Source organism: Lepidothrix coronata, unplaced genomic scaffold (assembly GCF_001604755.1).
Source record: "Lepidothrix coronata isolate B3197 unplaced genomic scaffold, Lepidothrix_coronata-1.0 Scaffold99, whole genome shotgun sequence".
In the NCBI taxonomy this organism is placed as follows: domain Eukaryota; kingdom Metazoa; phylum Chordata; class Aves; order Passeriformes; family Pipridae; genus Lepidothrix; species Lepidothrix coronata.
Window position 1 is genome coordinate 3,464,487 of NW_016690279.1, and position 10,325 is coordinate 3,474,811.

Sequence of the window (10,325 nt, forward strand, 5' to 3'; positions counted from 1 at the left end):
AATTAGGTAAGCGAGAGCCCAGCGGAGGGCCGCCGAGGCTGAACACGGCGAGGTCCCGGGCCAGGGTCGCCCCGGGGATGGGCGGCGCCCGCCCATGAGGTGCGCCGGTCTCAAGAGCCCACCGCGGGCTACGGGACGGGAACCAGAGCGGCAGGGCTGCACGGCCCACTCGGGGTGCAGGCTATGGCGGGGCCGGCCGGTACCGCAGAGCTCCTACCGGGGGCCCGGGCCGGGCGGGAGCGGAGCGGGCGGACCGAGCCCCAGACCCGGCCCCGCCACCGCCACTTCCGCCTCTCCATCACGTGACCAACGCAACCCGGCGCGACGCCGACGCTCAGGGCCCGGGCGCCGCTTCCTGACGCCATGACGCACAGACGCAGCGCCGCCGAGAGCCCTCCGCGGGAAAAGTAGTTCCCGGCGGGGCGCCGGGGCCTCCCTGCTCCCGTGGGCGGCGCCGTTCGCCGCCGGGAGGCGACGGCGGCGGCGGCCGGGGCGAGGAGCGCGCCCAGGCGGCGGCGAGCGCCGCGAGCGGGGCGGGAGCCGGGCGCCGGTAAGTAGTCCCGGCCCAAGGGATCCGCGCGGCCGTATCGCTGCGCGGCGCGAGGGCGGGGGGCCATGGCGGCCGCCGTGGTGCCGGCTCCGGCGGGGGCGCGGCGGGGCCGTGGCAGGCCGGGTGAGGGCGCGGGCCGGCGGGCGGGCGGCGGTGGCGGGACCCCCTCTTCCCGGCGCGGCGGCAGCTCCCCCGCCCCGGCGGCACCGGGGCCGCCCCGCCGTGTGCGCGCGCGCGGAGGCGGCGGGGGGGACCCCGCGGCAAAGATGGCGGCCGAGGGCCCGGCGGGGCCGCGGGGCATGACGGGACCGGGGCACCGGGCGGCGCCGGGACCCCCCGCGATGGGCCGGCGGCCGCTCCGGGGCCCCGCGGCCGCTCATCCGGGACCCCCGCGGGGGCTGGAGCCGGCGGAGAGCGGGCGGCGGCGGCGGCCCTGACGGCGGCGGTCCTCCCGCAGGTCGAGCGTAGCGGGCCCCGGCAGGGCGGGCATGGAGGAGAATGCGGTGGAGAGCAGCAGCGACGCGGCCCCGCAGGAGGCGCAGGAGGAGCCCACCGAGAGCGGGCTGGGCGTCGGGAGCTCGGACGCCGTGTCGGCGGACAGCACCGACGCCGCCGCGGGGCCCAGGTGCCTCTCCCGCGCCGATGACTCCGGCGTGGGGCAGAGCTCTGACAGCAGCGGGGTCTCCTTGGTAGGCGCCGGGGGGGCGGCCGTGGTTCTGGTTCCTGGGGGTTTCTCTGGGCGTTTCTGGCAGACTGAGCTCTGCGGCCTCGGCAGGCTCTGTTACACCTCTGATCTCGTGTGTACTTGCCGGTCTGAGCAGCGGGACTCCCCTTGGTAGCAAGGACAGCCTTGGAAGTCCAGGTCTTTGTCGGTACCAAAGGATTTGCTCTGGTGCCTTTCCTGGCAGTTCTGCAGTGATACACCGGGTCATTTGCATATGTTGGCTGCCCCAGGGGTTTGGTCTGGCAAAGGTGTCTCAGCTGAGCTGAGCTGAGCTGGACTATTTTTCTTCTGCCAGGAAGAGGTCTCAGAGAGTAGCTCCAGCACAGATGTCGTTCCCCGGGTTTACCTGCCAGACTCATCCTCCATCGCCCAATCCACCTTGGTCTCCAGTGTCTCCACTGTGAGCCAGTCCATCATGGTGTCAGAGTCCCCACAAGTCCTGGTCCACTCCAGTATGGTCACTGATGGAGCCACAGTCGTGTCAGACTCCACTGCATCCACTTCCTCAGACCTGGGCTCTGCCATTGACAAAATCATTGAGTCCACGATCGGGCCAGACATCATCCAGAGTGAGTGTGTGCTCCCACCTGGAGATAACCCTGGGGGGCTGGGAGGGAGCTGCTGCTGTGCCAGAACTCGGGAGGTGGGGGGAAATATGGACATGGAATCATTAGGGTTGGAAAAAACATCTTAAGATCATCGAGTCTAAGAGGTCAGCAGGGTTTTCTCTGCAGTAGAAGCGGTAGCTGGAGGGTTTGACAAGGAGCTCGTGCTGCTGGACAGCTGCTCCTTCAGCCCAGACAGGCTCCATTCAGGGAGCCAGACCCTTCTCACACCTTCCTGCTTGTGTCTGAGCTGGGAGAGCCCCAGTGGCCCTGGGGTCTGGCAGTCACCTCTCTGCTCTCCCTGCCAGGCTGCATCGCTGTGACCAGTGCGGAGGATGGAGGGGCAGAGACCACCCAGTACCTCATTCTGCAAGGCCCTGATGATGGTGAGGGAGCAACCTGGGCTGTCCATGTGGGTGGCTCTGTCTGTGAGCCTGTGCCACTGGAGGGGGGATCCCAGCTGGATCCGCCATGGCACCTGTTCCACAGTCCTGTCAGGAGCCATCCCTGAGCTCGTGTTCAGCCCTGTGCCCCCGGTGCGGGTGCAGCCCTAGATGCAAGTGAGGGTCTGCCCCAGGGCTGAGTGGGTTTTGGTGTTTCAGGTGCTCCCATGGTGTCCCAGGTGGCCACATCTGCTCTGGCCAATAGTTTGGTGATAGAAGCTGTTGCTGATGGACCTACCTCCACGTGCCTTGAGCAGCCCGGCCCTTCAGGCCCATCCAAACAGTTGAAAGTGGTGGAGCTTGCCATAAAGGCAGAGCCGGCTCAAGAGATGGATGGTGGGGAGGAGCTGGACCAGCCAGACATGGAGACCCTGGAGGAGATGATGGAGGTGGTGGTGGTGCAGCAATTCAAGTGCAAGATGTGTCAGTACAAGAGTGTCTCCAAGAAAACTCTGATTAACCACATGAAAGAACGTCACTTCCAGCCAGGTGAGTACCAAGGGCTGAGGGAAATTTACCTCGCTGCAGACAGGCTCCACTCTCTAGGGAAGAAACAAGGAAGGAGTTGGAGCATAAGGGTCTGTTCTGGCACACAGTCTGGTAAAAGAGCTTTCTCCCTGTTCTCTGTGACAGTGGGTTCAGCTCTGGCTTTGAAAAAAGGGAGACCACGAAAAGGGGGAGCTGCTCCAAAGACAGAGGAGGAGGAGGAGGCCCCAGAAGAAGAAGATGATGATATCATGGATGCTGGTGCTATTGATGACCCTGAAGGTAGGACTTGCTCTCCCCACATCTTAAGTAGCTTAGTCTCTTCTTGGTCTGACATTTTGGGGCACTTGCCTGCAGAGGACAGTGACTACAACCCAGCTGAGGATGAGCCGCGGGGGCGACAGCCCAAGTACGGCCGCGCTGTCCCCACGTCCAGCGAGGAGAGGCCGCGCCGACGCCCAGGGAGACCTCGCAAGCTCCCTCGCCTGGAGAACATGCCTCAGGATGTGCCAGAAGGTGAGGGAGGAGGGAGGCAACAGCAGTGCTGGAGCAGGGAGGGGTGCACAAGCTCCCGGAGCCAACAGCGGGGGGTGTGACGGAGCCGTGCTGTGCTCTGTGGAGCAGGAGGGGAGGTGGAGCCCCTGGTGACGTCCCAAGGCACACTGAGCTGTGAGCTGCAGAACTCGGAGGCAGCCAGTTCCTCTGGCCTGGAGAATGGGACCGGTGAGAGCCTGGCCGAGCCAAGCATCAGCCAGTCCGACTCTGAGAACAAGGACCCTTCCTCCAACACGGGTGCTGAGGAGGCAGACGCCGTCCCTCGGCGGCGCGGGCGGCCCTCCCGCCGCTTCCTGGGCAAGAAATACCGCAAGTACATGGGGCGCAGGTGAGGGGGGTGTGCTGGGCCCTCTGGCCTCTGCCCAGGGCTGGTCCAGCCCGTTGGCCACCGCAGCTCTGAGTCCCGCTCCTGTTTCTGCAGGTACTACTACAAGTCCCCCAAGCCCCTGATGCGGCCATACCTGTGCCGGATCTGTGGCTCACGGTTCCTCACACACGACGATCTGCGCTTCCACGTCAACTCACACGAGGCCAACGACCCACAGCTCTTCAAGTGTCTGCAGTGCAGCTACCGCTCCCGGCGCTGGTCCTCCCTCAAGGTGAGCTCCATCTGCCCTGCTCGAAATCCACAAGGGTGCCTGGCAGCCCCAGGTCTCACGGCCCTGCTCTTCTTCCCACAGGAGCACATGTTCAACCATGTGGGCAGCAAGCCCTACAAGTGTGAGGAGTGCAATTACACCAGCGTGTACAAGAAGGATGTCATCCGGCACTCCACGGTGCACAGCCGGGACAGGTGAGGGAATCAGAGTCCTGGGGACTGAATGGCACTGACACTGTTCCTCCTGCCCTGAGAGGGCAGCTGTGGGCCGCCCCTTCCCCTGACCTCTGGCCCTTTCCAAATAGGAGAGTTTTGGTGTCTGGATACAAGGCGGCTCAGACTTGGGGTGTAGCTCACACACGGGGCTTTTCTTCTTTCTTTTTTTAGGAAGAAGAGAGCTGATCCGGTGAGTTTGAGTACCCTGTTGGCTTGTTTCTCAGCACTGTTATATGGGAAGAGGCACATCTGGGTCTTCCACAAATTCTCGGTGCCTTGTTGAGGGCATTGTTTGTGGATCTCTTGAGGAAGCCCAGGTCCTGCAGTGGGGGAGAGGGTAAGGAAACTGATGAGCCTGTCTAGGTGAGCTCATCTTCATGCTCTCCATCCAGCCACCAAAGCTGAACTCCTTCCCATGCCCCGTCTGCAACCGTGTCTACCCCATGCAGAAGAGGCTTACGCAGCACATGAAGACACACAGCACAGAGAAGCCTCACATGTGTGACAAGGTGAGGGAGACACAGCCTGGGGAGGGTCTGGCAGTGGGTGGGGCTGGCAGGAGGTGAACACTGCTCTGCTTTGTTCCGCCACAGTGTGGGAAGTCCTTTAAGAAGCGCTACACCTTCAAGATGCACCTGTTGACACACATCCAGGCCATCGCCAACCGCAGGTGGGAGCCCGGCACAGCCCACGGCGTGCCCTGGCAGAGCCCGTGTCCCGCTCCCCCTCAGCCCCTGTGACGGGCAGCTTTATCCTGCCAGGTTCAAGTGTGAGTTCTGTGACTATGTCTGTGAGGATAAGAAGGTCCTTCTGAACCACCAGCTGTCACACATGAATGACAAGCCCTACAAGTGCAGCATCTGCAAGTATTCCACCTTCCGGGAGGACTTCCTGGTCTCGCACATGGCGGTCAAGCACACAGGTGAGAGGAGCCCAGTGTCCTGCACCCCCCCTTCTCCTGGAGAAGGTCAGAGCCTGCCTGCTCTCCCTGCCATCCCTTGGGAACCCTGTGCCTGATTCCCCCTCCTGGGCCCTGCAGGAGGGAAGCCGTTCGCTTGCGAGTTCTGTCACTTCACCACCAAGCACAAGAAGAACCTGCGCCTGCACGTGCAGTGCCGCCACACCGACTCCTTCGAGGAGTGGGCACAGCGGCACCCCGAGGAGCCGCCCTGCCGCCGCCGCCCCTTCTTCACCCTGCAGCAGATCGAGGAGCTGAAACAGCAGCACAGCCAGGTGCAGGCACCAGCTGAGCCAGAGGCCAGCCCACAAGTGAGTGCCGTGCCCGGCCCCGGCTCCTCCCGGTGCTCGCTGCCTGCCATGCTGTCAGCTCCCTCTCTCATGCAGGCGCCTCTTGGCCCCCTCACCTGCCACACGGTCCAGGCCGTCACAGGAGCAGAACCCCCTGTCCTCTCACAGAGTTCCCTGGAAGGGGCCACCATCATCTACGAACAAGGTCAGTGAGCTCCCAGGAAGGGGTTGGAATGGGGAGGAGGTGGGCAAGCACCTACCTGACTCTCTCCATCCACCCCCCAGATGTGGCTGGATCAGCAGAGCTGGCCACACAGACAGCCCTGGATCTGCTGCTGAACATGAGCACCCAGCGAGAGCTGGCCACAGGCTCACTGCAGGTGAGCAGGGCTGAGGAGGCCAGACCTGCTGAGGGATGGCGAAGGGAGGCTTCCCAACCCTGTTCCTCTGCAGGGGTGTCTTGCAGAGCCTGGCTCCCCTCGGCTGAGCCGCTGTCTCACACAGGTGGCGGTGGTGAAGCCAGATGACCCAGGAGAGACGCCAGGCCCCTGTGAGCCACAGGCACAGGAGGAGGAGGCAGAGGTGGACTCAAAGGAGCAGCAGCAGAAATTGGTGATGCTGCACATGGCAGAGCCTGGGCAGACACTGGTGCAGGAGGCTTACAGGGAGGCAAGCCTGGGTGGCTCGGAGCTGCAGCAGATCACCATCCCCTTTGGCGGGACAGCAGAGTACAGCATCATTGCACCCATCAGTGAGGAGATCCAGACCCCTGGCACGCTGTACAGGTCAGCTGTAAGGGAGGAGCGGGGAGGTGGAGGCACTTCTGCTCTCCAGTGAGGAGGCTTTAAGTGGTGAGGAGGAGGCAGGGCCTCTCTGACTCTGTCCTCCAGCAGTGAGGAGGAGAGCCCTGTGGAGACCTCCCACGCAGTTGTGGTGAGCGGGACTGTGATGACGGAGGCTCTGAAGGACCATAACAATCATTACATCATGTCATCCAGTGTCCCAGGGAGCCAGTTCCAGACTGTGGAGGTAAGGAGCTGAGCCTGCTCCCCGTCCTGGGCAGCAGTGTGAGCAGGTGTGACTGGTGTTTCTCCCGCAGCCCCTCAGCAGGGATGCTGCAGTTCCCTCGCCTGTGGAGGGCCAGGAGGCTCAGCCCGCCGGCGTCAAGTGGCCCCTGGTGCAGTGTGTCACCAGGCAGCTCCAGAAGGACTCGTCTTTATCCCCAGCCTCCGAGGGGCAGGAAGTCTCATCCCCAAAGGTCAAGTGGCCTGTACTCCAAGGCATGCCCAAGAAGCTCTCGTGCAAAATTTCCACAGGCAAGAAGCTCTCATGCAAGATTTCCACAGCCAAAAAGTTTTCATGCAAGATTTGCACAGCCATGTTCACAGGGAGAGCGGAGATGGAGAGTCACAAGAGAGCCCACATTGGGCCCAGCACCTTCAAGTGTCCCGACTGTAACTTCACTGCCACGCTCTGGCCGGAGGTCCGGGTAGGTTCCCTGGCACAGAGCAGCCCTGGGAACAAGGGGTTTGGGAAAACGGCATTTCTATCCTGACTCTTGTCCTCCTGTCCCAGAGCCACATGGTCCAGCACGCCAGTCTCCGGCCACACAAGTGCCCCCACTGCAGCTTTGCCTCCAAGAACAAGAAGGACCTGCGCAGGCACATGCTGACCCACACCAACGAGAAGCCCTTCGCGTGCCACGTCTGTGGGCAGAGGTGAGTGATGGAGCAGGGCTGTTCCTGCCTTGGGAGATCCCACAGAGCTCTGCAAGGTTCAAGAGGAGAGACAGGATCTTGGCAGAGCTCACTGCTCCAGCCCTTCCCCAGCAGCAGCCCCTGTTAGCCTTGGAACAGTTCCTGCTGCAGGTGGACTCAGCTTCATCCCCAAGGAAGCTCTGCATGGGGAGGTTCAGTACCTGGGCATTGATGGGAACGTGCTAGGAACTGGGATGGGCCATGCTGTAGGATGTGCCTGTGGCCTGTGTCTCTCAGAGAGCATGGGGTCCTGTGGCAAACTCCGCCTTGCTCTGCTCCTCCCGTAGGTTCAACCGTAATGGGCACCTCAAGTTCCACACGCAGCGTTTGCACAGCTCTGAGGGGAAGAGGCCAGGGCCTGCTGCTGCCCAGCAGACCATCATCCTGAACAGTGACGAGGACACCCTGGCCACCCTGCACAGTAAGACGTGTCCCTGTGACCAGGACTAACCTGCAGGTGTCCTGCAGCCAGAACCCTGTGCAGGATTCACCCAGCCCGTGGGCCAGGCAGGGCTGAGTTGGGTCAGGGCCATGAGCGGCCTCTGGGGAGTGGAGCCATGGGCAGCCCTGGCAGTGTCCCCACTGGTGTCCCCAGCAGCTCTCTCTGCATTGCAGCAGCTCTGCAGGCCGGCCAGGCCGTGCTGGCTCCTGAGAGGCTGCAGCAGGCCCTGGGGCAGGAGCACATCCTTGTCACACAGGAGCAGAGCGTCACCAGCCAGGTGAGTCGGACCCCTCGGCCTCAACCTCCCTCTCAGGGGACTGCAGCCAGGCCCAGCCCCCCTGACCACATGGGGCACTTACTGACCTTGCAGGAGGAGGCAGCCTACATCCAGGAGATCACGACTGCAGACGGGCAGACAGTACAGCACTTAGTGACCGCTGACAACCAGGTGAGGGGACACAACGGGGGACTCTGCCCAGTGGTAGCTGGGAGAGCTGGTGGCAGTCGGGACAGCAGGGGTCAGTAGGGAGAGCTGGAGCCACTGGGGTGGTGAAAACAGACACGGGAGACAGATCCAGCCCTGTGGTGATGGGGGGTGGGCAGTGTTGATCTTTCCTGGGTCTGAATTCCTGTGTTTGCAGGTTCAATACATTATTGCCCAGGAAGGCGTCCCACACTTGCTTCCCCAGGAGTATGTTGTTGTCCCAGAGGGACATCACATCCAGGTGAGCTTCAGGCTGTCCACTCCCTTCACGTGGTGGGTGGGGCTCATAGGGTGCCATGTGTGGGGCTGAGCCCCCTTGGGCCCCCTCCAACTTACTCAGTTCAGGTCACAGCTTTGTTGGGGGCCTGGACAGTCACAGCCCTAATGCAGCCTCACTGCTTGTCCCCAGGTACAGGATGGTCAGATCACCCACATCCAGTATGAGCAGGGCAGCCAGTTCCTCCCGGAGTCGCAGGTAAGAGGCCAGGCAGGAGCTGGAGGGGCTGCTGTGAGGTGATCCCTGAGCCTGCCTGGAGGGGGCGATGTGAAACGGTGCTCATGGACTAGTATCTCAATGCAGCGACTGTGGTGAGAGCAGCTCCAGAAGAGCCCCTTCCCTCAGGCCTTCCCTGTTCTCCCCTGTGCAGATCCAGTACATGCCCGTGTCACCTGAGCAGCAGCTCGTCACCCAGGCACAGCTGGAAGCAGCGGCACACTCGGCTGTCTCAGGTAGGAGCAGGGCCCTGGGCTGAAGGGGCCAGTCCTCCCAGGCCTTGGAGTGCCAGTCCTGCCAGCAGCAGTGGTTGGGGCTGGCAGGGAGCTGTGCAGTGGCCCTGGGCAGGAGGACTGGGAAGGCGAGCCTGGATTGCTGTTTTGCTGCCAACCATGGTGTCCAAGGGTGGATCTTTGCTGATCCCAGCCTGTCAGTTCCAGAACAGAGTTAACCAGAGCTGGGCTCCCTGGTCCCCAGAGCATGAGCCCTACAGGAGCGAGGTCACTGTGTGTCCCTTCCCTGGGAGCAGGAGGGGGGGACCCTGCAAGGTGGTGCTGACCGCCCTTTCCCTGCAGCAGTGGCAGATGCAGCGATGGCCCAGGCCCAGGGCGTCTTCAGCGCTGAGGCGGCGGCCGAGCAGATCCATCAGCTGCAGCCGGGCATCCACTACGACGTGATCACGCTGGCAGAGTAGCACCGGGCAGGGCTGAGCACCGCGCTGGGCAGGCGGCCACGCCGGCAGCAGCCCCAGCCAGCAGTTGCCTTATTGTGTCAGGGACGCGCCCGAGCCGGAGCGGCACAGACATGGACACGCTGCCGCTCGGCCCCGTGCCAGTGGGGTCCTGTGCATCCCCCCAGAGACTGCTCAGCAGCTGCAGGGGCAGCCCGTGTGTGGACGGTCTCTTTGCCTGTTGCACTTGATGATTTGAAACCCCTTCTCCTGAATTGTCTGTGTGTGCAGCCACAGATTGGTGTCTGCCCAGCACACGAGGGTCCTGGGGGAGCCGTGGAGCCGAGCACAGCTGTGTGGTGTGATGTGAGAGGCGAGGTGTGTGCAGCCACAGCCACGTGCTCCCCACAGCCATGGGGCCTGTGGTCCCACTGTGCCAGCAGCTGACCCTCCCATGGCATCTCCAGCCTGCAGGCAGGCAGCAACAGGGCTCTGGACTGGAGAAACCTAAGGAGGAGGAGGAGGCAGAGGTGGAAGATGCTCTATTTTTCTTCTGAAGAGGGGATGGACTCTGGTGTTGGTCGTCGGTGGTTGTGGGAGGGGTTCAGCTGTGACATTCTCAAGCTTTGACTACGCTTATGAATAAAAAGGGATGGAGACCTGGGTGTGTGCCTGCCTGGGGGTCTGGGCTCCAGCCAGGGGAGACGGGACAGCCCAGTCTCCCCAGCACATCCCCCAGGGCTGCAGCACAGAGGTCCCAGAGCCCAGGGCTGCACTGGGCCTGTCGCTGCTGGCAGACACTCTGGGCTATCAGCTGCCTCCTGCCTGAGTGACCTTGACTCCTGGGAAGTGAGCTGGGCAGCTGGGACAGCGGTGGGCTTGGGGCTGGAGTCATGAAATTAATCGAGTGGTAAACAGCCTAAATCCCGTGTAACTCTGTCCGGAGCCCCACACCGCCCTCCTGAGCGGCTTGTCTGGGCGTATTTACATGCGATTATAACAGCTAATCGCAGAGTTTTAGTTCTCTGCTCCTGCATTAAACTGATTATCCACG

The 10,325-nt window shown here is 62.6% G+C and overlaps 1 protein-coding gene across 8 annotated transcripts; it reads left to right on the forward strand.

Moving 5' to 3' along the window:
• Nucleotides 1-666: 666 nt before the first annotated feature.
• ZNF335 (zinc finger protein 335) lies at nucleotides 667-9,930 on the forward strand. Of its 8 annotated transcripts, none has more exons than XM_017822684.1 (28): nucleotides 667-673; nucleotides 1,008-1,239; nucleotides 1,570-1,843; nucleotides 2,188-2,265; nucleotides 2,482-2,811; nucleotides 2,956-3,090; nucleotides 3,166-3,324; nucleotides 3,433-3,691; nucleotides 3,785-3,962; nucleotides 4,044-4,156; nucleotides 4,349-4,367; nucleotides 4,570-4,686; nucleotides 4,771-4,847; nucleotides 4,939-5,099; nucleotides 5,217-5,446; nucleotides 5,522-5,630; nucleotides 5,711-5,805; nucleotides 5,930-6,210; nucleotides 6,316-6,454; nucleotides 6,525-6,914; nucleotides 7,001-7,143; nucleotides 7,470-7,603; nucleotides 7,798-7,901; nucleotides 7,995-8,072; nucleotides 8,266-8,349; nucleotides 8,518-8,583; nucleotides 8,756-8,837; nucleotides 9,180-9,930. In XM_017822684.1, exons 2-28 carry the CDS (start codon nucleotides 1,039-1,041, stop codon nucleotides 9,293-9,295), a joined length of 4,152 nt encoding a protein of 1,383 aa, XP_017678173.1. In that variant the 5' UTR covers nucleotides 667-673; nucleotides 1,008-1,038; the 3' UTR covers nucleotides 9,296-9,930. The 8 variants fall into 8 exon arrangements, with proteins under 8 accessions (XP_017678173.1, XP_017678172.1, XP_017678168.1 ...); XM_017822683.1 differs by having other exon boundaries at nucleotides 7,801-7,901; nucleotides 9,177-9,930; XM_017822679.1 differs by having other exon boundaries at nucleotides 9,177-9,295.
• Nucleotides 9,931-10,325: the final 395 nt, after the last annotated feature.

Bases quoted from the DNA above. Each gene is read 5' to 3' on its own strand.
- ZNF335 (XM_017822679.1), top strand. From the start codon at position 1,039: ATGGAGGAGAATGCGGTGGAGAGCAGCAGCGACGCGGCCCCGCAGGAG. The intron at 4,848-4,938 runs GTGGGAGCCCGG...TTATCCTGCCAG, and splicing joins CAGGCCATCGCCAACCGCAG to GTTCAAGTGTGAGTTCTGTG. The intron at 6,211-6,315 runs GTCAGCTGTAAG...TCTGTCCTCCAG, and splicing joins ACCCCTGGCACGCTGTACAG to CAGTGAGGAGGAGAGCCCTG.